The 24,161-nt window shown below is 45.8% G+C and overlaps 1 protein-coding gene across 1 annotated transcript; it reads left to right on the top strand.

Moving 5' to 3' along the window:
- Positions 1-4,833: 4,833 nt before the first annotated feature.
- Positions 4,834-23,799, top strand: map3k9 (mitogen-activated protein kinase kinase kinase 9). The gene is made up of 11 exons (XM_029258547.1): positions 4,834-5,860; positions 8,045-8,458; positions 15,080-15,260; positions 16,192-16,340; positions 16,565-16,740; positions 16,878-17,118; positions 17,867-17,989; positions 18,427-18,559; positions 18,663-18,775; positions 19,127-19,855; positions 23,114-23,799. The coding sequence occupies exons 1-11, from the start codon at positions 5,410-5,412 to the stop codon at positions 23,572-23,574; spliced, it is 3,171 nt and encodes a 1,056-aa protein (XP_029114380.1). The 5' UTR covers positions 4,834-5,409; the 3' UTR covers positions 23,575-23,799.
- Positions 23,800-24,161: the final 362 nt, after the last annotated feature.

Genomic DNA, 24,161 nt, shown 5'->3' with positions numbered 1-24,161 from the left:
GGACGATTTTTTTTTCTTTTCAGGGAATTATGCATGATGTGAACCTTAATTTCTTTAAGTTATTTCAATTTATTTATTTCAGATTTTTTGTCAACAAAAATAAAGAAAACTATTTGGAAAAATCAATGCAGATTTATGGAGTTTTTTTTTTTTTTTTTTGCAATACTTGAACAGTTTTATGTATTTGTGTTCATATATATAAAACTTCATAGACCAATTCTGAAATTTTGAATAAAGTTTGTTAAAATTCCAAAGTTCTCTTACAGTCTTGGAGCATGTAGGTGGTAAAGACTGAATAGTTTTGAGCTTTTTTCTGAAGTTCTCAGTTCTGATTTTCTTTGTAAGCTGGGTTTTGGTCCAGTTGTCCTCGTATGTCATTGAAATTGACTCTACACATTACGGAACAAGATATGTGAACAAATGCACCTATGATGCAAAATGTATCCCCTTTGTTGACTGTGACCTGTAAAATTGAATGGAATGTCTTGATTTTTAAATAATTAATTTATTTTTTCAAATTTTCTTTTGTCAGACAAATTAATAGAATGAAAATTATAATGCTGAAGAAAATTCTTGCGCTGAAATTCATTTCACATGGCTGCACAGAGAATTCACAATCTTTTTACTATTTTTAGTAAAGCTCCTAAACATCTGTAGATGTAGAAGAAATGTAGAAACATCAAGATGTCAGATTACAACTAGAATTAATGAGCAGTTTAATGAAGAATAATTTAGAAGGCAAACAGAAGAAAAACCAGCGAGTCCCCTGAACAAAGGTGACGAATCAATGATTTAGGAGACCTGCTTGCAGTGATGGATTGATGTTGAGTCAAAGTTGGATTGGGATATTCTGCAAAAAGGAGAATTACTATGTCATAATCAGCTGTTCTGCAGCCTGAAATAATGAGTATAGTACTTTCCCTATAGAAACAAATGTTTATATGTTAGGGATTTTTTCAATACGCTAAATGTTTCCTGTTTAATTATATTTTATTTCTTTAATTAGAACTTATTTTCTAAAATTTCAGTCTGTTGTGAAGAGGAATCAGTCTATGTTTATGCATCCAGCTGATGTTATTAAAACGCACCCAAGCAGAATAGGAGCATGGATCTCATTAATTCAACTGGCCCCCTCAGTGTTTACAGCTGCTGTTCCTGACTATTTTTAATCGATAACAGGATGATGAATGTAGCTCAAGTTTATTGGCCAAACACTGACACTCAATAGGACTTTGTACAGACAATGTGCTTAAGTCATTTCAAAGTTTTCAGTTACAGTTTCATGTAGCTCAAAGTTAATAGATTTAAATAAAATGTATAAAATAACACCTTTATATTTAGCCTTGCAATTTGCTATTTGTTACAGTTACGTTAAAAACAGTCCAATAATATGCATTGAAAGTTTAAACACATAACAATGTAATATATATGTAATGCAGTACATATTTCTGCACTGCAATTCTGCATTGGACAAGCAGTTATTAATAATGGATGGACAGACACACTGAGGCAGGGCTGCTCTTGGTACACAACTCTCTGATGGCTGCCCCACATCAACTTGTCCAGATAATATGTTTCGTTTCATCCATCCATCCATCCATCCATCCATTTAGCTGACACTTTTCTCCAAAACATCTTTCAGAGATTTGACTAATTTCACAACTAGGTAACTTTTACTGGAGAAGTTTGAAGTACCCTGCTGAAGAGTACAACGGGAGGAGGTAGGATTTAAACATGCATCCTCTGAGTGGATAAAGATACACAGCTGTACCCAATAAGACGGCTGAGACATACTCTATAAGGTGACCTGTCATAGAGCAAAATGAAGAGAGAACTGGGAAGCTACAGAGTATATGATGTAGGCTTGGTGTTGATTTTGGTGGTATTTTGCTTATTTTGGGTCTTACTGGGTTTTTTGGTCATGTTACAGTTGCATACTCTGTGTAATCAAGCAATACTCAAGCAAGAGGATGAGGGGTTAACTCAGACTCCAGCCAATGTTGGCAAGAGTTGCTGCCCTGAGCTCCTCTGGGTCTTGCTCAATGGCAGGAACATTGAGGGACACAGACGAAGGAGGAAGGGTGGAAGGACACTGACATGAAGTCTGTATGGTTTGAGCTCCAGTAATCAGAGAAGCTGAAGATGAGAAGGTCAGGATGTGACTACCCTGATCTCAACTGCTTTTTTTTGGGTCTCTGCAGTGCTGCCAATTGTAGGTTTATTGCTGGGGGTATTTCTGAATCTTTCTCTTACCAGCCTCATCTGTAGGTGTCACTAGGGCAGCTCTTTTTCAGTGTTTCATATTCATGAAGGAATGAAGAAGGCAATGGTGCTGCTTCAACCTTCTCTGGAGGATTCTTGCTCCATACTGCAACCTGTCCCAAAGATTAATCCCAGTTGAAAAGGCTATGGCTAGGAAGAGGAAAAGAAGGTCAAAGTCCTGGAAGATGACAGGATACCTGCACTTTCCTGGGCCCTAGCCCACCACTGCCCTGAAGCCAATCCATTGTGAGCAGATGATTGCAAATCAGATTATTTCAACCTGTTCTAAAAGAGGGGTAGAGAACATGAAACCATGGCCACCAGGAAGGTGGTCTGCCAGCCTGCAGGAGGGGCTGAGGGACATCAGAATTGAAGGTGGTCTTACGCTCATTAATATTGATTCAGTCCTGGAGGTGGAAAGGTATTCAGAGTACAGGTGAGAGGCAGGAAGACTTGCCAGATTCTGCTCTGCGGTCCTACCATTTCTATAATGCGTATGGACTTCCGGCACAGTCTGCTGTCCCTCTGGCCCACATGGGTGCCCATACACATCTAATGCTAACCCTGTCATCAGTCAAGTGAGCGGTCCACCTACTTCTGCAACTTGGGCAGCTTCCCCTACATTTCCATCCAGTCCTCAGGAAGTTCATAGCCCAGTGCTACCTGTTCTGACCACAAGTCCGTGGCCAGCCAAATCAGGGATAGATTAGCCTGCCAGCCCTCACATGTATTTAAGCCAGGAACCAATGACTGTCCCTGTAGCCTGCATGAGCCTCCTTTATTGCTTGGTCCCAGGAGGACAGGTGCAGGTGGAACCATGGAATAGAGTTGAAGCTACACTTGATAGACAATAAATGACCAGAGCAAACTGATTCTCAACTGCCTGTAATGAAACAAAAACCTAAGGCAGCTGATAAAACAAGTGCAACGGGAAGGACTAGAGAGACTGCAGCTCCCGGTGGACAATAGTGCCGATGTGGTTTCGTAGAGATATTGCAGTTATTTGTGCACTGATATTGGTTTTTGGTTTAAAGGGAGTATGTCTTTTAGGTTCACGAAGCCTTAGCTTTTGGGTAGCTGCCTCCACTCAACAACTAGCTATAATTTTTGCCATCATGAAATAATGCCTTTATACTCACTTTTGCATTTTAGGTGAATGTAAGTATTGATGCTACTGGTGGATGAGTATAAACTGGCTATTTCTGTCAGAGTGCATGTTTGAGATATTACATCACAGTGCAGTGAGAGAAGCCACTCATGCAGATGCAGAAAGAAAGGAATTGAGTCAAAATCAGCTGTGTTTCATATCCATCCATGCAAACTGTAGTGCATATTCTCTGGGCAGGATGCCAATGTATAAGTGGGCACCCACACATGCACAGAAAAACAGCAATTTAGAATAATCAAATTAACTTTAACATGAATTCTTTGGAATATGGGAGGAAACAGGAGTTGCGGAAGAAGTCATATGTTAAAATCAGAAGAACACGTGAGCACAGAGTTGGGGCCAAATGGTGGCGACGTCACTATGGTGATGTCACTGTTTTTGGAGCCATTTCTCTGTGACAGCATCATCTGACTGCTAATCTAAAATATCTTCAGAAAAACAACTATGCTACTTAGCAACAACCAAGCCCGCCAATGAAAACAAGCACAGCTGATGACATAAAAAGATTTAAGGAACTCCAAAACCTCAGTCAATGACATTTCCAGCAATGCCCACAGTTAGAGCTGGGCTACGACAATCTTCATTCCGCAGACTTTCAGGGGGAAAGAGAAACACTGATTTAAATCTAGGGGGAAGAGAGAAGTTATTCATCATTATCTTAACCTACTGTCGTATGTCTGAAACCTGACTGAGGTGGTCTCATGGCCATGTGTCTCTTGGCTTGTTTGTGCAAGTGCCCCAGTGGACCTGGCTCATTAGTCTCCGTACGACACATTTACATCTGGTGTTCTCGGCTGTGCTTCACTATGTACCAAGACAAGGACACAGAAAATAATCAGAGGCTGAGAAAGGGAGTATATATCAAGCATTTTGGCAACCATACAGGTGGGAGGTAAGTCTAACAATCACAGGCTCCAATCTCCGCAGTCTAGTGCCCAAGGCTGTAGCTCTAGCCACACAGACTGTGCAGCAAGGATATGAGCACTTAAACATAGTGAAAAGTAGTAAGTTACGCACTGAATGACACCTGAATGGCCCTTGTCCTCTGTAGTGTAATAGTGGAACGACGTCCCGCTGTCACTCAGAACTGCTGTGTCCCTCCCTACATAAGGGTCTCAGAACTCACCTTTTTTGGACTCGCTTCTAATGTTTGTTTAATAACTTCGAAAACTATTCACTAACCGATTATTTCAACATATTAGCGTAGCGGTTAGAGCTCCTGGCTTTGGATCCAAAAGTCATAAGTTCGATCTCCGGCTGTGTAGTACCTTTGAGCAAGGTACTTAGTACTCTAAATTGTTCCAGTAAAAAAATGAGCCCGCTGTGTAAATGGATAATAAAGTGTAGGTGGATTAACACTGGAAGTCACTTAAAGCGTGCGCTAAATGAAAAAATGTATTTTATTTAAGATAACTTCGAGCGTCAGTCATGCTGGATCATGGCATAGAGATGCACTATATATACGTCGACATTTTATTCCTGGGAAAGAAGAAGACGTGCAGAAAATTCCCCAGAAACCCGGCCGTGAAGATGCTGCGGTCCGTCGCGGCTCCGGGCGGCCGCGGGTCCGGCGGACGAGAGCGCGATCGAGGCGAAACTTAAGGCGTGTGAATGATGCGCAGGAGATCCTATCAGAAGGCGCGGGCGGGCGGCTTGCGGGGCTCCGGCAGCCACTGAGGGCCACGCAGGGGTGGGTCTGCTGGCGAGGGCCGGGCGGGAGCGATGGATGCGTGCGGGACATGGTGATCGAGAAGGAGCAGCGGTTCCCGTGCCGCCAAGAAGAGCCGCGCCAGATTCCTCCAGGAGGGACATGACAGCGGCTCGCGACTGAAGCGCGCGGACGTGGAGCGCCACGCGGAGGCTGTAACCGCCCGTTCGCAGCGTCCCGTTGCAGCTGCGGCGGCGGCGGCAGCTTTGTTACCGCTCCAGGTGTGCATGAGCCTCCGCGGTGCTCCCGGCTGCCCCTATGGATCGCCTCTATGGATCCCTTCAAATCCCCCTTTAAAAACACGCCGAGCGCCTCCGCCGGGGCCGCCGGCCAGCAGCAGTCGAGTCCGAGAGCGGAGAGGGACGCGTCCCGGCGGGAGGCGCCGCGGAGCCCCGGCGATGGCAGCAGCGCAGCCGTGGCGCCCTCGCGGCCGCAGCCGGTCACCGGCGGCGGCTACTGGACGGCCGTGTTCGACTACGACGCCGGAGCGGAGGACGAGCTGAGCCTGCGGAAGGGCGACCTGGTGGAGGTGCTCTCCAAGGACTCGCTCGTGTCGGGGGACGAGGGCTGGTGGACGGGCAGGATCGAGGACCGGGTGGGCATCTTCCCCAGCAGCTACGTGTGCGGCAGCGGCAGCGGCGGCGGCGGCGACAGCCCGGAGAAGAGCGGCGACGCGGCGCTGCAGGAGGGTCTCTGCGGCTACTCGGTCCCCCCGCTGCGGCGTAAGTTGTCCGCCGACGGTCCGCTCGGCTCCCGCGTGGTCTTTTCTGCACCGTCACCGACGTCGGCAGTGAGTCGGCCGGGTCGCACACTTTCCTCGCTCGGAGGCTCGTCCTTTTTTGTTCTCGTCTCTTCCAGCAGCAGGCCGTAAAGCCTCTGCGCTCATGTGCAGCTCCACACAGACAGAGGCTCAGACACCGAGGACCGTTTCTTACAGTCAGTCATTGTGCGTCTTCATGTCACCGTGTTTGTCTTCGTTCGTGTCTCATGTCGAGCGATTCATTCATTCCACACGATGATTCCCCTCGTTGTCCGGCGCGGCTTAATTTCGCCCACCAGCAATATATATTATTATATATCCACGCAATTTATCCACACACGATCGTGTTCCAGCGGACAGCGCAACGCAAGTGCGGCTGAATTGATTGATATAATGAATGATCAATGAAAAGAACGAAGCACACGAGTGTTTTTCCACGCCGAGCACAGTGAGTGACAGAGGACACGGACGACAGGCTCCAAGGGTCGCTTTTTGCCGGTTTCTGCATGAAACCCTCATCATGGTCCGGGATGTTATGATGCGATGGCGTTTCGCAAACTTCTCTTTTTTTGCGTGAGAAATCGTGGTGATTCCACAGCGTGTCAGACATGTCGCTGTTTTAAAGTCACTCGGTGAATCTGGAACGGGAGACCTGTCATTGTGTCACTCTGCGTTTTTCTTCATCATGTTCAGGCACTTTTATTCACACATTTGTTCTATAAGCTCAGTACTCTGTCCAGCCTGGAATCAATGTGTCTTCAAACTCTGTGGGTTTGTCACCCAGCCTGTGGTTTACCAGAATTTACACTCATTTATTTAGCAGATGCTTTTCTCCACAGCAACTGCCAATGAACTCTATGTAGTGTTACCAGCCCACACACCTTATTCACCACAGTGACTTACACTGCTAGATACACTGCTTACACTGGGTCACTCATCCATAGATCAGTGGAACACACACACACACTCTCTCTCTGCCACTCACACACTATGGGGAAACCTGAACCGCATGTCTTTGGACTGTGGGAGGAAACCAGAGCACCTGGAGGAAACCCATGCAGACGGGGAGAACATGCAAACTCCACACAGACTGAGCAGGAATCAAACCCCCATCCTCTCACACTACCCAGGTACTGTGAGACAGCAGCACTACTTGCTGTGCCACCATCCCAGACATTAGAAACATAAATGTCTACAGAAATAAGCATGACTAAAAATCTCCTGCTAAAATTTCTTCGTAAAAGACCAAAAGTCATGTGTAAAATTAGTTATTTGAAAGTGAGACAAATAAAATGCATCAGCTGTTCTGCTAACAGTTTTACTCGCATTTGCTGCGGAGATTCCCATACAATTGATCAGCGCTGTTTCGATGTCATCATTAGAACTGAGTCAAGATTTTTTGAGTGAATAGAATGGAATCGTTAATCTGATCAGTTTAAAAATTTTTTTTTTTTGCTATTTGAATAACCTTTTTTTGTATGAACATGCTAATGATATGGACAGAACTGTGCTCGGCAGATGTTTGTTCGGGATCTTCCCCTCGAGTTGTTTTCAATGCATAGTTTCCTGTCTTCTATGGCTGCTGGCCTAGTTTTACCTACAACCCCCTACATGAAATATTTATCTAGTGCAGACTGCTTGATGAATGGTTTGTAATTCACACAGTGAATTGTCTCCAGCTCGGATCTTCGGTCTCTTAAGCAATTCTCTCTTGTATCCATTCTGGCATGAGTGCTTTATTCCAGTCGTCTGAATCTCTCATTGATATCTGACATATCAGAATGACGATAATTAACTCGTCTAATGAGGTAAATGCAGCAGACCTTGCTTAAACTGGGCTTTCAAGGTGTGATCTTGTTTCGGGTAGTATGAGGACAGTTTTACCTTGGGTGACGACCAGTTTTTGGTCGGATGATCAGACATTCATTTTGTAAATGTTTCAAAACTCTAAACTTGCTGTTGAAAGTCCTTTCTGTATACTTGATAACTGGAAGGACTCAGGAACTGGAAACATTACTATTAAATGTATTCCCTGCAAACACCATCCTTTCTCTAATGGTTTCTCCTTCTGTCTCCTTTATTTCTCTAACCCAAGTCTGTCTCCCTCTCCTTGACCTACCCCCTCTCTCAACCCCTGTCCTCGCAGTGCTGGAAATTGATTTCTCGGAGCTGGTGCTCGAGGAGATCATTGGGGTCGGGGGCTTCGGGAAGGTATACAGGGCACTGTGGAGGGGCGCGGAGGTGGCGGTGAAGGCGGCACGGAGAGACCCCGATGAGGACGCGGGCCAGACGGTGGAGAGTGTGCGACAGGAGGCCAAACTGTTCGCCATGCTTCGTCACCCCAACATCATGGCCCTGGTGGGGGTGTGCCTGCAGGAGCCGAACCTCTGTCTGGTGATGGAGTTCGCCCGTGGGGGCTCCCTCAACCGCGCCCTCTCGAGGAAGCGCATCCCTCCCCACACGCTGGTGGATTGGGCCGTACAGATAGCCCGCGCCATGCACTACCTGCACTGCCAGGTCATCGTCCCCATTATACACCGGGACCTCAAGTCCAGCAACAGTGAGTAACACTCCTTCTCCGTGTCGTTCGTAGGGGCTCTTTAATGTCTGGTTTAATAACTAGCCCATGTTAGTTCAGTCTGATTGTTGTTTAATATTTTACATTTACTCATTTAGCAGACACTTTTCTCCAAGGCACTTCCAATGAACTCTATGTAGTGTTATCAGTCCACATACCTTATTCACCAAGGTGAGTTACACAGCTAGATACACTACTTGCAAAGGGTCACTCATCCATACATCAGTGGAACACACTCTTTCTCTCACTCACACACTATAGGGTACATTTTGGGTCTTGACTTTTAACATTCCACCTACATTCATTGACTTGCAAAACTTATACGTAGAAGAGGGTAGAGGAACTGTGGATATTATGAAAGTGAATGTAAGGGACTATCGAAGGTCTCACTGTTTCTCAAACCGAGAACATGAAGTTAGGACGACTCCATCGGTTTTCATCAGTTTTTCGAATTCTCTCCGGACACACAGAAAGATGAGTTATGGTTTGTCATCTTATTGCAGTCGTTCCAAATTAGTCTTTCAATTTGTATTCCTGGAAGGAGTTGATGCTGGAAAGCTGCAACGGTCCGGGGTCCTCAGCCCCGAAATAGGTTTGAGGCCAAAACCCAAATGCTATCTGTAAGGATCTGAAGTACAGCATCCCAGCTGTTTTCAGTTCAAACTCTTGTTGGATAGTAGGGGTTTTTTTTTTTTTTTTTTTTTTTTTTCCTCGTCTGTCTGAATAATGCACTGTTTATCACTTGCTTATGCTTGTTGCAAGTGATTTTGTGAAGAATCTATGAAGACTTGCCACTTTTGCCAATTGTGCTGAAGTTCCGAGTTCCTTCATTTTGCTTGAAATGTCGGCCCTCGCGATGACAAGCCATCTGACGAGTTTCTGTGCTCTTGTAGCCCAGAATCATTCCCACAATCGCACACGTACGGTGGGAAAAAACACGGGGCAACACTTCGAGACACAACCTGGACTCGCGTTGTTTTTAACAGCTGGTTCCGTTTCAGATGATTCTCGTTTCCCACGTTCGTGATGTTTGCCTGGTGACTAGCGGTAGGTAGTACGGCGCCTCAGGTAAAGCTGCAACTTTTGGAGGGCGGTCGGAAGTAGCGTGAAGGCACGTGACGTTGTGTAGGTTGCGCGGTAATCCCGTGCTCTGGAGTACATTTAGTCTGTTGGATCCAGCAAAGCACAAGCCTATTACAGGGGATTTAGTTCTGGGATGTGGCGTTCGGGCCATTGCGTTTCGCTGCAGAGCCTGAGGTGATTAGCAGAGCTCCCTACATCCTATTGGCCGCTCCGCTGTGATTAAATTAGAACCTTGAATCCCATTGGCTGCCGCCTAATGATTAGCTCCCGCTCTGCGGCGATTAGCCCCTTTCCGCTGTTGGCATCACGTGCTCGGTGGGGGTAGAACTGCAGCCACACCTCCTGCGCGCACGGGCGCGACACGCGTGTCGCTTGCCACGCGCCAGTAAGCGGTCGCTCGGTGCCGTCCTGCAGGGATGCCGCGTACGTTCGCCGATGTTTCATCTTAGCCGTCGGCAATTCCCGTTTAGCTTACGCTCACTGACGCGCTGACACGCCTGCCTGGTTATTGGACTAATCTGCACTGGTTCGCATGTAGACACTTGGTGTTAGCCATAATTATCTCCTCATTTCTCTCTCTCTCTCTTTTTTTTTTTTTTTTTTTTTTTTTTTTTTTTTTTTTTTTTTTTTTTTATTAAAAACTCATAAGTAAATTGGGGTGAGCTGGATAAATACTGCTCTCCTACAAGTGCGTTACATCTCCCAGCGATAGCTTCCAGCTTGTGTGGAGCGAGAAGAAGCTGGCCCATCGGAGAAGGGGTGTCCCTACTGCCCTACTGTATATGTTCACCCTTCCAAAGCTGCTGTTGGCGCGATGCTTCTACGGGGAGATGAGCATCTATTAAGTGTGACGTGTGTATGAGTTAGCTGTGCCGGTTGTACCCCGTCAGCATGTTTATTTCGCTTTACTGTACTTTGTGTAGAGTGCAGCTGTGCTTTCCATCATGGCACTGAAAGGAACCCATGTGGTTTGCCTTGGAAAGTCTACAGCAGGTCAACAGATCTTTGATTCCCTCAGATTTTTTTTTTTTTCTGTTCGATTCCATTTAACCACAAAGAACCTTATATGTATATTAAACTTTTTTTTTTGTCTTCCGTTGTTCGATGCATTGGTAATATATACTGTAATCAAAGGAAAATGCTAAAAATACTGTAGTATTGAAAACTTCCAGCCGAAAGTAAAGGATCTGGAACGGTTTCTTGTAAGATGTTAAGATTCAGACTTTAGGGGGAATTGTGGGTAATTCTGAGAAACATACACGCGTCGTCTGAAGCCGCTTGTCCCGTATGGGGTCGCAGGGAGCCGGAGCCTAACCCGGCAACACGGGGTTAGGCCGGAGGGGGAGGGGACGCACCCAGGACGGGACGCCAGTCCATCGCAAGGCACGCCAAGCGGCACTCGAACCCCAGACCAACCGTAGAGCGGGACCCGGTCCGACCCGCTGCGCCACCGTGCCCCCCGTTAGTTTGAGAAACAGAATGTGAAAATGGACAGAAAATCACAAGTTCATAGTTTAGATCAAATCTTGAGCAGCCTACAGGTCTTTAAGACAGTTTTGTGAACACCCTTGGAGAAGAGCTGAAAGTATCCGTGCTGTACATACTGTATGGCTACAGTGAAAATGTATACCTAGATATAGTGATATAATGTGACAGTGGTTGATAACACTCCTGTACAGACTGTCCCCCACTCTGTGTGGGATTTGCATGTTGTCAGCTTACCTATTTTCTTCTCAGAAGTCCAATTTTCTCTCTTTCGCTCTTTTTCTCTGCTTCATGTTTCCAAGTGTTTCCGTGTTGGTGCGTCCCGAAATACCCTGGTATCCCGTGGAGGCTGTGGTCCTGATACCTACTCCTTATTTTGTGCTGCAGAGTTAGGGTTCAGCCCCAAGACAGATTCCGTAGTTAATGATACATTTTAATTAGTTTTTGTAAATAACTACAAGTAAATAAATGTAGTTATTTATATTGTTTTTAGGGCAAAAGTGCTATAAAGTTGGCAAAAGTCAGCCTGTCAAAATTTTGAGTACATTTGGGGAGAATTTTTTATTTATTTTTTTTATTTTTTATATACAACCCAAGTCCTTCCATTTAAGTTTTCTGAGCAGGAAATGAGCGAACACATCTTTCCAACTCTTCTGCAGTAATTCCCAGAGATGCAGGATGTTTGTGGGTTGCTTTGTTTTCACTCTTTTTGTCCTGTATTGGCCAGGTTGCCCAAGTTTGTGCAGACTTTTGACTTTTACTGTAATTATTCATGTCATTCACACGAAATTTTTACAGTCCTCTCCTTGAAGTCATGAAAACCAAGATTTTTTTTTTTTTTTTTTCCATTATGTGGGTTTCTTGCTTTAGGAAACCAACCGAAAATTCAAAATACTAAAATAATTCTTGATGATGTGGACAAACCTATCAAAATAACATTATTATTACATTGTAAGGATGCATCTGAACTTGAAACGTCAAAAACGCGCCAGGAATAATTAAAGTGGGGAAAAATTAAAGTTGTAGTAGATTCTTTTGTGTTGCATCCAGATTGTCACATTTATTTCCTTAAAATAGCAGCTGTTCATCATAATTGCAGGCCTTTTAAATGTGGGGGCCCTCCATGTGTCTGGCACACCTCTACTACACGCCCCTCTAATAGGAAGGACTATGACAGATGGCTTTGAATTGTGTTGGTTTCCTTTACAGACACACAGCGCAGCTCAATGGAGAGGGCTGGACCGGGGAGGCAGAGCTGTGCTGCTGGAGTAGGGGGCAGTTTGGAACGTGTAAAATAGCATTGGTACTCTGTGTGTGTGTGTGTGTGTGTGTGTGTGTGTGTGTGTGTGTGTGTGTGTGTGTGGATGCGGAATCCGAAGGGACCAGCTGGCTTCTGTTGTCATGGTATCCAGTTGGCATGGTAAGTATGCAAGGGCTCTTCAAATGCAAAGGGGGTGCTATTTTGAAAAAGAGTCGGACCATGTCTTTGATTAATAGAGGACTTGTGATTGTAATATTTCATTAAATTGATTTTTATTTCTGGGGGTGCGGTGGCGCAGTGGGTTGGACCACAGTCCTGCTTTCCTGTGGGTCTGGGGTTCGAGTCCCGCGGCTTGGGGTGCCTTGAGACGAACTGGTGTCCCGTCCTGGGTGTGTCCCCTCCCCCTCCAGCCTTACGCCCTGTGTTGCCGGGTTAGGCTCTGGCTCCCCGCGACCCCGTATGGGACAAGCGGTTCTGAAAGTGTGTGTGTGTGATTTTTATTTCTTTGTTTTGGTATATAATTTATATTGTGTGTGTTTTTGTGTGTCGATATTGTTTAAAAATAGGGGAAGAAAATGACGGCTTGGTATTTGATCACACTGCATATCAAACTAAATTGACAGCCAGTGTTGTTACAGTTTAAAACAAATTCCCTGTCGCATGACACCGGTTTCTGTAGTTTGACACAGTAGCGCGCTGCGAACGTTGTTGGCCAACAAAGCATGCCGATGAATTTGATTAATAAGAGCAGAGCGCTTTTTCCGTTTCCAGAGCTGGGTATTTTTTGTGGACGCGGTCAGGGTTAGGAGTTTTGCACGGGACTTCACGAGAAAGGTCCTCCCTGCGCTGGACGTCCTTCGTTTATAAGTTAACGTTGTTGTCCTTTACGCTACGCTGTGTCCTAATATTAGCCAGAAATTTAGCACAGTTAAGACTGCTCCACATTCCGGAAGCCTGACTGAAATATTAACATAATGTGGAACTAATTAAAGAAATTCGGCTCATGGTACCTGCTGCTAATTACTGAAAAAATGCGGTCAGACCACAGCTGTACGTGTACAGTGACAAGGAGTGCATTTAACATTATTGGAAACGAAATACCAGTGTACGTGATCGGCATCTTTTCACAGTTCCGTGCGTCTTGAACTATATACTACGCGCACTTCAGGAACATGCAGGCCCTATGTAGGCATTAATGACGAATTAAGTCCTTTCTTTGAAAAATGACGCATCGTCGATTTGGACGGACAGCGAGCAGGTGGTTGATATTTTACCGAAATTTTTATTGTTGCTTTATTTCGTATTTATTGTATGTTACGGAGTGTATTGTTTTATGCGAGTCCAATGTGGCTCGCTGGCCGTGTCGTGGTTGTCCGAGACAAATTTCCCAGAAATGGGACAATAAAGTATGTTCTATTCTATTCTAAACTGTAGTTACTGTAAATTTACTTTTTTGTCTCAGTAAGATGTTAATGATTAATGGCATTACATGGTAAAAGCTAAACCTAAGGACGCTTGTACGGTCCCATCCTGCTTCTGTTTTTTTCCGACATACAGTCTGTGACCCCTTGTTTAGGCCGCACGTGTTTGCGGGCGGAGTCCGGGTTGGTATTTAACACCCTGGATAGCTGCCGCACACTGAGATCTTCTTTAGAATAGCCAGTCAATGTCCTGTTGCGATGTTTCGTGTTGCCTGGGATTAAAAAAAAAAATAAAAATGATGTGCTGCGTGGCTGGTTTACGCTGACTCGCCTTCCGTGCTTTTAGCACAGGCCTGGATCTCTGAAAGCTGGCAGTTCCTGAAAGAGTGAGACGGCATCAGATCTGTTGAGAAGTATTTCACGTTCCGTACAATACGGTCACAGCCCTGATATGTTATAGGAATGTTGTTTTCCGCTGCTCTGCCGTGGGTTTATCATGCTCTGTAATATGAGGTGGGAAATGTGTGTTGGAGGGTTTCGTAGTGACAGATTGCACTGCATCTGAGGGCCTGGTGCAGAAGGGTGTTTGAGAAATGCACGTCCTCTCCGGAGTCGTATCTGTAAGGAGCTGGGCGAGTCGAGCGCAGCGTAAGCTCTCGCTGGACACCCTCGTGCTGACGCTTCCGTCACGTGCGGCACGGAGGGGGCGCTTCTGTCGGCGGCTCCTGGCACTCTTGGCGCTCACCCCGCCATCCTCCTGACCCTGCACCTTCTTACTTTCGCCTGCTCTCTTTCCTAAGACTTGTGGTAGCTGAGCACAATGGAGGGGGAACTTCTCCGAATGTACTGCACAGATCTAAGGGAAGTGGAATGTACTAAAATGAAAAGGCATTGATTTAAAACATAAGTATTAACAAATCCTTTGTTTCCTCTTCCCTGTTTCTCATTCAACTCATTTCAATGTTCTCCTGTGTCTCATTTGATCCTTTTCCCCCTGTTTTCTCCCCACGTCCGCTTCCACATAATCTCCTCCTCCTGCTTCTTGTAACTGATATTTATTTAATTTTCTTTCTTCCGTAACCGTTTTGAAATGGATTTGCCGTATTCCCGTAATCCGAACTCCACCTCCACGTCACCATCGTAACACCATCGCTTTGAACGCACATGGAAATGATCCCTCTGTGTGCGTTTTTAACACCTCTCTTCCACATCATTCGTGCCACCCTTGACTTCTTTCTACTTCCAAAAACAACACTACCTCTACCCCCACCCCCCCACCCCCCGCTGCCCCGCTCCCGCTCCCAACGTTCCCGCTTCAATTCCTCTGGGTCCCGTATGCCACATCCACTGCAGTCCTGATCCTGGAGAAGGTGGAGAACGAGGACTTGACCAATAAGACACTGAAGATCACCGACTTTGGCCTTGCACGGGAATGGCACCGCACCACCAAGATGAGCGCTGCAGGAACCTATGCCTGGATGGCCCCCGAGGTCATCCGTTCCTCCACATTTTCCAAGGGCAGCGATGTTTGGAGGTGGGCCCCTGGAAGGGAGGAGCAGCAATCGATGCCTCAAGTTGCATAAATGGACAGCAGCATTTATAGCTCATTCGCACATGTAGTTTTCACAACTTTATGGCAATACCCGGTTTGCAGCAGAACGGCATCTTCCGTGTTGACGCTAGCCTCTCGTATCCGACAAGAGGGGAGCAGCACTGGCTTTGTTTTACTCCCAGGATCTTGTCTCGGCGTTTAAGGTGCTAGTTAAATGTCGATAACTGTACTCTATTTAAATGCTGATAAGTTATTGCGGTGACGGTGTGATCGCCGCTCTGAGCGTTAAGAGGCTGCCGTGTGCTATTGCTGTCCGAATGAAGGGCTTCTCCTTCCGTAGGCGATAGTGGCACGGAGGCTCGGAGGCAGAAGCCAGCGTTTGTGGCGGTGCTCCAGGACTTTTGGCTGCGTGTCGGTAGTCGGACTAGACAACGGCTCAACGACTCAATCTGCAGCCGTGCTATTATCAGTCGGAGGCCCCCCGGAACAGGGCTTAGTGCCCAGAACTCCCCCCTTAGGTAGCATCTGTGCTGTTTGCGGGTGAAAGGTTAATAAGCGCTTCTTTCACAGCTGGTCAGTGGAACAGAAGAATAGCTGATCTCGGACAAATAGTTCTTTGGAAGCGATTTCTTACGGTGAGGTTGACCTTTTTCAATCTATTCAGCTGAACCGGCGTGGCCGTCGCTGCTGGCCTCTGTGGACCATGCTTTATGCTGCTGGGTCACATGTTCATTAGGAAAGTTTGCCATTTTTTTCTTTGCCAGAGAGCTGAAGCCAGGAATGGTTAAAAAAAAAAAAAAAAAACCTATAAATTGCTTTCATTCACACACACACACACACACACACACACTCTTCCTTTACGCGTCTCTCAATTTTCCATTTTAAATGAATCGCTCTGTCTCCTTTTTTGTAGTTACGGGGTGCTTCTCTGGGAGCTGTTGACTGGCGAGGTGCCGTTCCGAGGGATCGACGGCCTGGCCGTGGCATATGGAGTGGCTATGAACAAGTTGGCACTACCTATTCCCTCCACGTGTCCCGAACCCTTTGCTCGATTAATGGAGGGTAAATTTCTTTCTAGCTTTCTTCACTTCTGTGGTAGATAGCAGCAACTTTCGTTCTTCTAATTTATTACTCTATCTGCTTGATTTGCCCCAAATTCAAGATTTGTTAAATTTCTGGCAGGCTTCTCATATGACTGTTCATTCACTCCACTTGGGTTTTCAGTAGTTTCTACAGGAGGGCCCTGTTCAGAGACATCCATCTAATGATTTCTGGTCTTCCACTAGACTGCTGGAACCCGGACCCCCATGCTCGGCCATCATTCACCAGCATCCTTGACCAACTGACCGCCATTGAGGAGTCTGGATTCTTTGAGATGCCCGCTGAATCGTTCCACTCGCTCCAAGATGACTGGAAGTTGGAGGTCCAAGAGATGTTTGACCAGCTGAGGGCTAAGGAGAAGGTGTGTCCGTTCAAGCCGTGTTTGTTTCTCAAAATCGAACTGGACGTTACGGCTCACCCGTTTTCTCAGCAGATCACCGGTACTCTCTCTCCGCTCATGTTAAAACGCACCCCTGCGGTCCTCGCTCCTGTATCCAGGAGCTGCGGTCATGGGAAGAGGAGCTGTGCCGGGCCGCTTTGCAGCAGAAGAGCCAAGAGGAAGCACTGCGGCGGCGGGAGCAGGAGTTGGCTGAGCGAGAGATCCACATCCTAGAGCGGGAGCTTAACCTCATCATCCACCAGTTGTACCAGGAGAAACCACGGGTCGAGAGCCGGCAGGGCAAATTTCGCCGCAGCCGACTCAAGCTGAGGGACGGTAACCGGATCAGTCTGCCCTCAGGTGACCTCACGGAGCCGGTGTCTCCGAGTGCTTCCAAACAGGCTTGTTTTTCAGAGAATGGCAGAATTTCAATGTAAAGTGTGCTCTGCAGCACAGTGTAAAGCTGCAACGGTGCGGTGAGAAGTGCATTGCGATTAAATTACCTTAGTATAATGGTTAACGGAACGAAAAACCTTGCGATAACTCAAAAGACTATTAACTACAGTATGAGACTTCTTAACGTGTCAAAAAGTAGTTACAAGTTTGTGGCAGTGTTATCAGTTGGCTTTAAACCAAAGTGAGCACCGGTGGCCGAAGCAGCATCGTTGTCAGCCCCTAAAACGTTTCTTTTCATTTGCATTTTCAACCATATCCACACCAGTCCTCATTTCCTTTTAGGTGTAATAATAAAGTGCATGTGACTAATTTGCAGCCTCATGTGTGCCCTATGGGTGGCTCTGACTGTGCACAGATTTGTAAAGAAGGCTGCATATGCAGTCTGTTGGTCTGTACGCTGATGTAACGAATTAGACCTGGTTATGGTTTAAGGACTGCAGGAATACAACTGAAAACGTCCACAAGAAGCTGACTTGCATTGGTTTTAAGTCATAAATGTTACTGTGGATAAATAAATGAATGGCCAGCTTTCACTCAACATTACTTCATGTTAATTTGTTGCTTTACTGCTAGGTTTCCAGTGGTTTGATGAGGATTCATTTATTGCTGAAGTGCTTCCATTTTTTTTTTTCTTTTTTCCCCCCAACTATAGATTTCCAACACAAGATCACAGTACAGGCTTCACCCTCAGTGGACCGGCGCCGGAGTTTGATTGGTAGCAGCTCCAGCCCACCAACCAGCCCCCCGCTGCTGCCCCGCCTAAGAGCGATACAGCGTAACTGAGCCTCTTACTATTATTATTAATTTAGTGCTGAGCTGATGGTTTTTTGTAAAGCAGCTTAATTATCAATCTAGTTTATACAACTGTGTTTCATACCTGAACTTAAGTACCATGCTCGGCGAAACGACAGCGGTAGTGGGGAATAGGAATTTAATGAACAAGTCCAGGTCCTTAGACTGGACACTGTCTGCTGGCCCATCACATCACAAAACTGATTTTTCATGCATTTTTACATTAAATGTTCAGAAACCTTTAAAAGAATGTGGAATCAATATATTTCTAGAGCAACTGACTACATGCGGCGTAGCATCCGGTTCATATAGCATGTTCTTGATAATAGTTTGGTCCGTTGTTTGTCCGTTTCTTAAATAGTATTTTAAAATATGTAATTTTAATATCTGAAGGTGTGATTGTACCCTGATGCATTGCAGTCACGCCCGGAGACAGTGGCAAAGCATGGGGACGGAATGCAGTTTTCCAGCTGGATGAGGAGGACGAGAGGAAAGGCTTCCGAAGGAAAAGTCGTGCTTGGGGCAGCAGAGAGCAGCAGAGCACTGAGGACAGGTGAGGGGGGGCAGAAATAAAGGAGGGGATAGTTAGCATGGGTCACAGTTTTCCTGTCCGTCTTTAGTGTTATACCTCCTTTGTGTGTCTCTTGCATGATCAGCGGAAAGGCTTTGCTGGAGGGCAACAGGCAGAGGTCAAGCAGTGCCCCGAACCTACGCCGGTCACCCCGGCATAGTCCGGCTGTGCCAGGGGTGCCCAGTCTGGCAGAAATGGGTAAGGATTAGCGTAAGCCGTAACGATGAAACGTCTTGTTAGGATATATGCATGCGCCCAAACTTTTGAAGCTGCCTTCCATTCACTGTGATATTTGTAATGTGCATTAATACAACTGCAGTTACCAAAAAAAAAAAAAAAAAAACGTACAGAACATTCCATAACATCTGCCATATTTTGCTGTATTAATGAATAAACATGCATTTATTTGTTCTGTGAATCTTATGGTCAGTCCTGTTAAAAATGATATGGATGTAAACGTTAATAACTAGCGTTCACGCATTTTAGTCTGCATGTGAAACGAGAAGTGTCGATAAACAAATGTGACCTGGAGGATGTCGTTTTTTACAGAAAACGAAGACAGCTGTTGCTCTACTGAGGCGGTGGAGTCACCCAGCAGTTCCTACCTCTGCATCCCCTTCCACAGGGAGGGGCACATTTCGGAGGCCGCTAGCGGGGAGCATGCCGTCGCCGGCCATGCCCCGGACTCCGGTAGTGCGAGGAGGAGTCCGAGCGGGGGACGTCGCTCGGAGCTCGTTCTCTTGGGCTGCGGGGCCCTGCTGGCCGCAGTAGGACTAGGGTTTGATCTGCTGGGTCTCAGCAAGCCGGAGGAGAGCAGCAAACCTCGTTGGGAGGGCTTCTTCCACAGGACTGGGGGCCAGAGGCGCAGCACCAGCCCTCCCACACGAAAGCTGTTTCGACGGGAAAGCCCGCTGAAGCCTCCTGCGCCGCTCCCTGAACGGGGCTTCCCTGCGTCCCTCACCCTGCTGTCCCTGTCCTCTGTATCGGACTGCAACTCTACTCGTTCCCTGCTACGCTCTGATAGCGAGGAGCTCCTGGTCTACAGACCTGCGTCCCCCCCGCTGCCCCCTCCTGTCGTGCCGCTCAACCCCCTGGTCAATACACACCTGGAAAGCTTCAAGCGGCATCCCCGGCAATCGCTCACCCCCACCCACCTCCCCTCTGGTCCCGGCGGTTCGCGTAATCTGCGTCGGACCCCATCGGATGGAGCCATCAAGAGAGGGTGTCCTCCAAATAATACCCTCACACCCCCTGTCAAAGGGACTCCTGAAACTACAGGTAAAAAGGAGGAACTAATGGCACGAAATGAGACAAACTGTTATGAGTGAGGAAATAATTTATGTTAGTAGAGAAGACATTTGTTCAAGCACAGGTATAATGAGAGCTACATTTTTGAAATGGCTTGGGTCTGGCCAGTGATGTCTCAATCACAAACGGATCCCAACTCTGGCTTTAAGTCAGACGAGATGAAATGTGTGTCAGTCGTGTTTATGAATTTTGGTTGAGTTTAATGAATAACAAAGTACTAATTTTTTCCAAGTTGAAAGCGTCTTAATCTCGATTAACATTTATGAAATAGCATTATTGTACCTTGCTTAATCTGGGTTTTGTTTAGGACTGTATTCTGCAGGTAGAGAAAGGCATTGTAGTAATACAATAGTATTAATACATTTGGGGACCAAATAATAGGTGTTTAAACAGAGTGCAGCAATACTTTTAAATTAAACAACACAACTTAAGTAGTTTAAGGAATTTTTTTAAATTGTTAAATTTCAGAGGTGCACAGAGTGGTATTTTACCAGCATAGCCATGGTAAATAACACTGTGTCTGTTTATAATATGCCCAATGAGTGGAATACACAAGTAGACCCAACAGTCAGCACAGTACTTTCAATTTTGTAGTGAAAAAGAGTTGGGTGACATCAAGTCATTTAGTACTTTGGGGAATGCTTTTTTTTCCTGTAGCAAGTGATGTCTAAATCCAAATTGGACCAACTTTCAACTAAAATCAATGTAATAAGAATGCAGAATTTAATTCCGACTTCTACGTGGGTCATTATAAGACAGATTATGCTTCCGGAGCGGCTGTTTAATTGAAGGCTTTTGCAAGAGACTTCCGTAACATATGCAGAGGATAGCAGTGAATATGTAATGTCTACTATAAGCTTGCCAGTTACAGACAGAAGCTTCTTCACTAGCTTTTTGTGGTTTACAAGTAAACAAATGAATGATTCAGAGGTTTGATGAATTTGAACGCCTCGCTGAATGTGAGGAAATCAAATGATTAACACCTTCATGTGGCTTGTTGTCAAAGCCTCACAGTGATACTTTGGATCTTGTCTCTAACCAGAAGAATTTTGTGTTGGGAGCAATGTACACTCGCATGCCACTTTTTAACACACATCTGTTCGTTCCTGCTGTCAGTCAGCTCCTCATGACAGCAAAGCATGTGGTTGCAGCTCAGTGTGTATAAACCAGGGTGTAGGGTCGACAAGTTTGCTCACTGTTGGACTGAGCGTTGGAACGGGCAAGATGTGTGATCTGAAATTTTCATGCCAAGTGTGATAAACGGCCGCATTCCTTGCGTTATAGTGCACTGCTGTTTGAGATTTTAGGAAATGGCGCAATAAACAAAAATCATTTATTCACCAGCACTTCTGTTGAGAAAAAACTGCTCCTTAATGAGATGACAGAGGAGAATGGCCAGACTGGTTAAAGCTAAGAGGAAGGCCACAAATACAAAAATGACAGCTCAGTGGAGCAGTTATGTGCAGAAAAGCATCTCTGAATGCAGAACTCATCATGCCTTTAAGTGGCTGTGCTACAGCAGCAGAAGACCTTGTTGGGTTCATCTCCTGTGAGCACAGAACAAGATGAAATTTCAGGGACATGCAGTGACCAAAACTAGACAACTGAAGAGTGGAAAACCTTTGTCTGATCTGTCAAATTTTTTTTTCTTCTTTTTTTCATAACATGGTCATGGTAGGGTATTGGTATGAAAAATGAATCCATGGACCATCTTTTCTGGTGTCAAGGGTACAGCCAGGAGGTAGTAGTGTATCTGTGTGCAGAATGTGGTCAAAAAGATAGTCGTTGCAATTCTTCATGGCCAGTCTAGTCATTCTGAATTTGATACTTACAGCAGGATAATGTGGCATGTCACCAAACATACTTCATCTGAGGATAGCTGTACAAACATGACAGCGCCTTTACACAAATGACCTGCAAAGTCCCCACCTCTCAAGCCACTAGAGCATGTCAAGGATGAAGGGGAATGAAGTATTAACAGAATAAATGTGAATCAAAAAATCTGCAGAAACTGTGAAGCTGTCAACCCAGTATGGATGGACCAGCAACCCTGTGGAATGTGTCTAGCTCCTTGTCCTGGAATTCATGGTGTTCTGAAGGAACCATCTACTAGCTAGGTGCATACATCACAATTTCTAGAAAAGTTTCAGCATTTGCATATATGAGCTGCTGAGAGGCAGAACAGAGCCATGCGTAATGAACAACTCCCAATACATCTTCCATGCCAGTTTACACAGCAAATGGTGAGAAGCTGACTTGAGATACCAAGTTATGAAAGGCAGCTTGTCTGAGACAAGAAGACAAGAAGAATGTGGAGAATAACTGCTGGTCAGCTGGTTTTCTGCAGATACTTTCGTACTTAGTTTAGATGCCGATCTATTTCATTTTGCTTTTTAGTTGACCTCTTTCACATGAGCCTCAAACCTCTTCTGTCAAACACCTTGATCCTGCCAACTAATGATTTTCAAGCCAGTTCAATGTCCTTAGTGAACGGTTGGTTTTAGACTTTTGAATTAGATTGAGATGAGACGTTGACCTGACCACAAGCATTGTCTGAGCTGAGTCTGAGCGATTGTCGTAGTATACAATTTAGTATCTAAAATCTTTGAAAATGCTCATTCACAGGAATTTAACTTCATTCCTACGGGGCTCATACCCCTTGATTGGGGTACTTCAGGTTCACGAGATACAGTTTTGAAAAGCAAGGTTTTTAGCGCACTGCTATTGGAGTCATGCACTTGATGGCCAAGTCCAGAAAGTTTCATGGAAAGCTGTAAAACTTTTGGGTGACAATAGCAGTGGAGCAAAATTGTGTACCTTTAAAATAATCTTTCATTTAGTAAAAACAGAAAAAGCTCAGTCAAGTGGTAAAAACTGTCAGTCAAGTGTTTTCTTACTCTGGTGAAAACTCGTTAATCAAAATAATTGATCCCCAATCTGTACTTACTTAGTGTGTTATGTTGTTGGTGGGCCCATACTGAAAGGAGTTAACTTCTGTGGTTGGAACTCACAAATTCAACTATTGAGTGTTAATCACTTTAAAGGTAAATGGCCAGTTACTGTGGTCTCCTGACACCACTGCTCCTTGAGACACTAAGAGCTCAGACAGGAGGTTAAATGGGTTTAGTCCAGATCGTTCGTCCATTGCTTGGCTAGAACAAAGTCCTTGGACCTCCATACCCCCTGTGCCTCTCAGCTCTTTCTCACAGTTACCATGTCCTTTTCCAGCCAGGAGCCCTAAGGGGATGAAAACTGATGGTGCTGAGGTCCCCCGCTTGCCAGACCCCAATGTGGTGTTCCCTCCAACACCCCGCCGCCGATGCCCACCCGAGCGTCCGAAAACCCTAGACTTCTTGGCCCGGCCTCGCCCCTCGCCACGTGCCCTCCGTGAGGCCTGCTGGGGTGACTCCCCCGGGGGAAGGGGCAGAGGCGGAGGGCAGTGGAGTGGAGAGTCTCCGTCACACACCTCCAGTACAGAGACCCCACCCACGATGGAGTTTGGTGGGGACGTGGCGGTCTTGCCCACACCCATGGAGCCCCCCACCCCCTGTTCTCCACGGAAGTGCAGCAGTTTGCTGGATCACAGAGATGAAGGGCAGCTGCGAGATGGAACCCTGCCCCTGTGCATGCCTGAGCCAAGCCTGCCCAAAGACTCCCCCTACCGGCTCCGGCCTGGCTTCTGGTCCTAGCTCGCTTCCAGCCCTTCCTGGACATCTGTGGAAGCATCCCCCGGTATAATATACACCTTTGGCAGAAGGCAAGAGAAAGGGCAAAAGATGTGTGTGTTCTTTTATGTACACTTACACTAATGGAACATACTTTTGGGGGGTGATTTCACTACTTAGAATCTCATTCTGGAAACGTGTGGCTTTGGTACAATATGAAAAGGGCAAGAAGGATGACTTTCATCCTTTGCATAGTGTTGTGTGTTTTTTTTTTTTTTTTTTTTTTTTTTTTTTCCCCCCCACCTGTCCCTAATTGAAAACTTTTTCCTTCTGGTGTTTTCAAGGTGCTCTACGTAGAAAGAGTTCAGTTTCTTTTTACCTGCTGACCATCTGAAAAACAAGAAAACTGATCAACACTTGATAATTAAATAGGCTTTAACCAGTTTCCTCATCTTCATTTATGTTCAAGGCCCTCTTGTTTCACCAAGAGCATCTTTGAACATGATTCATGAAGAGCTTCATGAATGTAAAGCTTGATTCATAAACTTTTTTTTTTTTTAAAGTGCTTTGCGTTCAGAGTGAAGCGAGGTAAGTGTTTTGTGCCTGTAAAC

The sequence above is a fragment of the Scleropages formosus genome, chromosome 15, assembly GCF_900964775.1.
Source record: "Scleropages formosus chromosome 15, fSclFor1.1, whole genome shotgun sequence".
NCBI lineage: Eukaryota > Metazoa > Chordata > Actinopteri > Osteoglossiformes > Osteoglossidae > Scleropages > Scleropages formosus.
The sequence above is the reverse complement of the archived record's forward strand: the minus strand, read 5'-3'. Positions and strand labels throughout refer to the sequence as shown.

Coding starts and splice junctions, on each gene's coding strand:
- map3k9 (XM_029258547.1), top strand. CDS start 5,410: ATGGATCCCTTCAAATCCCCCTTTAAAAACACGCCGAGCGCCTCCGCC. Junction 8,459..15,079: donor GGACCTCAAGTCCAGCAACA/GTGAGTAACACT, acceptor CATCCACTGCAG/TCCTGATCCTGGAGAAGGTG. Junction 16,741..16,877: donor AGCTGAGGGCTAAGGAGAAG/GTGTGTCCGTTC, acceptor TCCTGTATCCAG/GAGCTGCGGTCATGGGAAGA.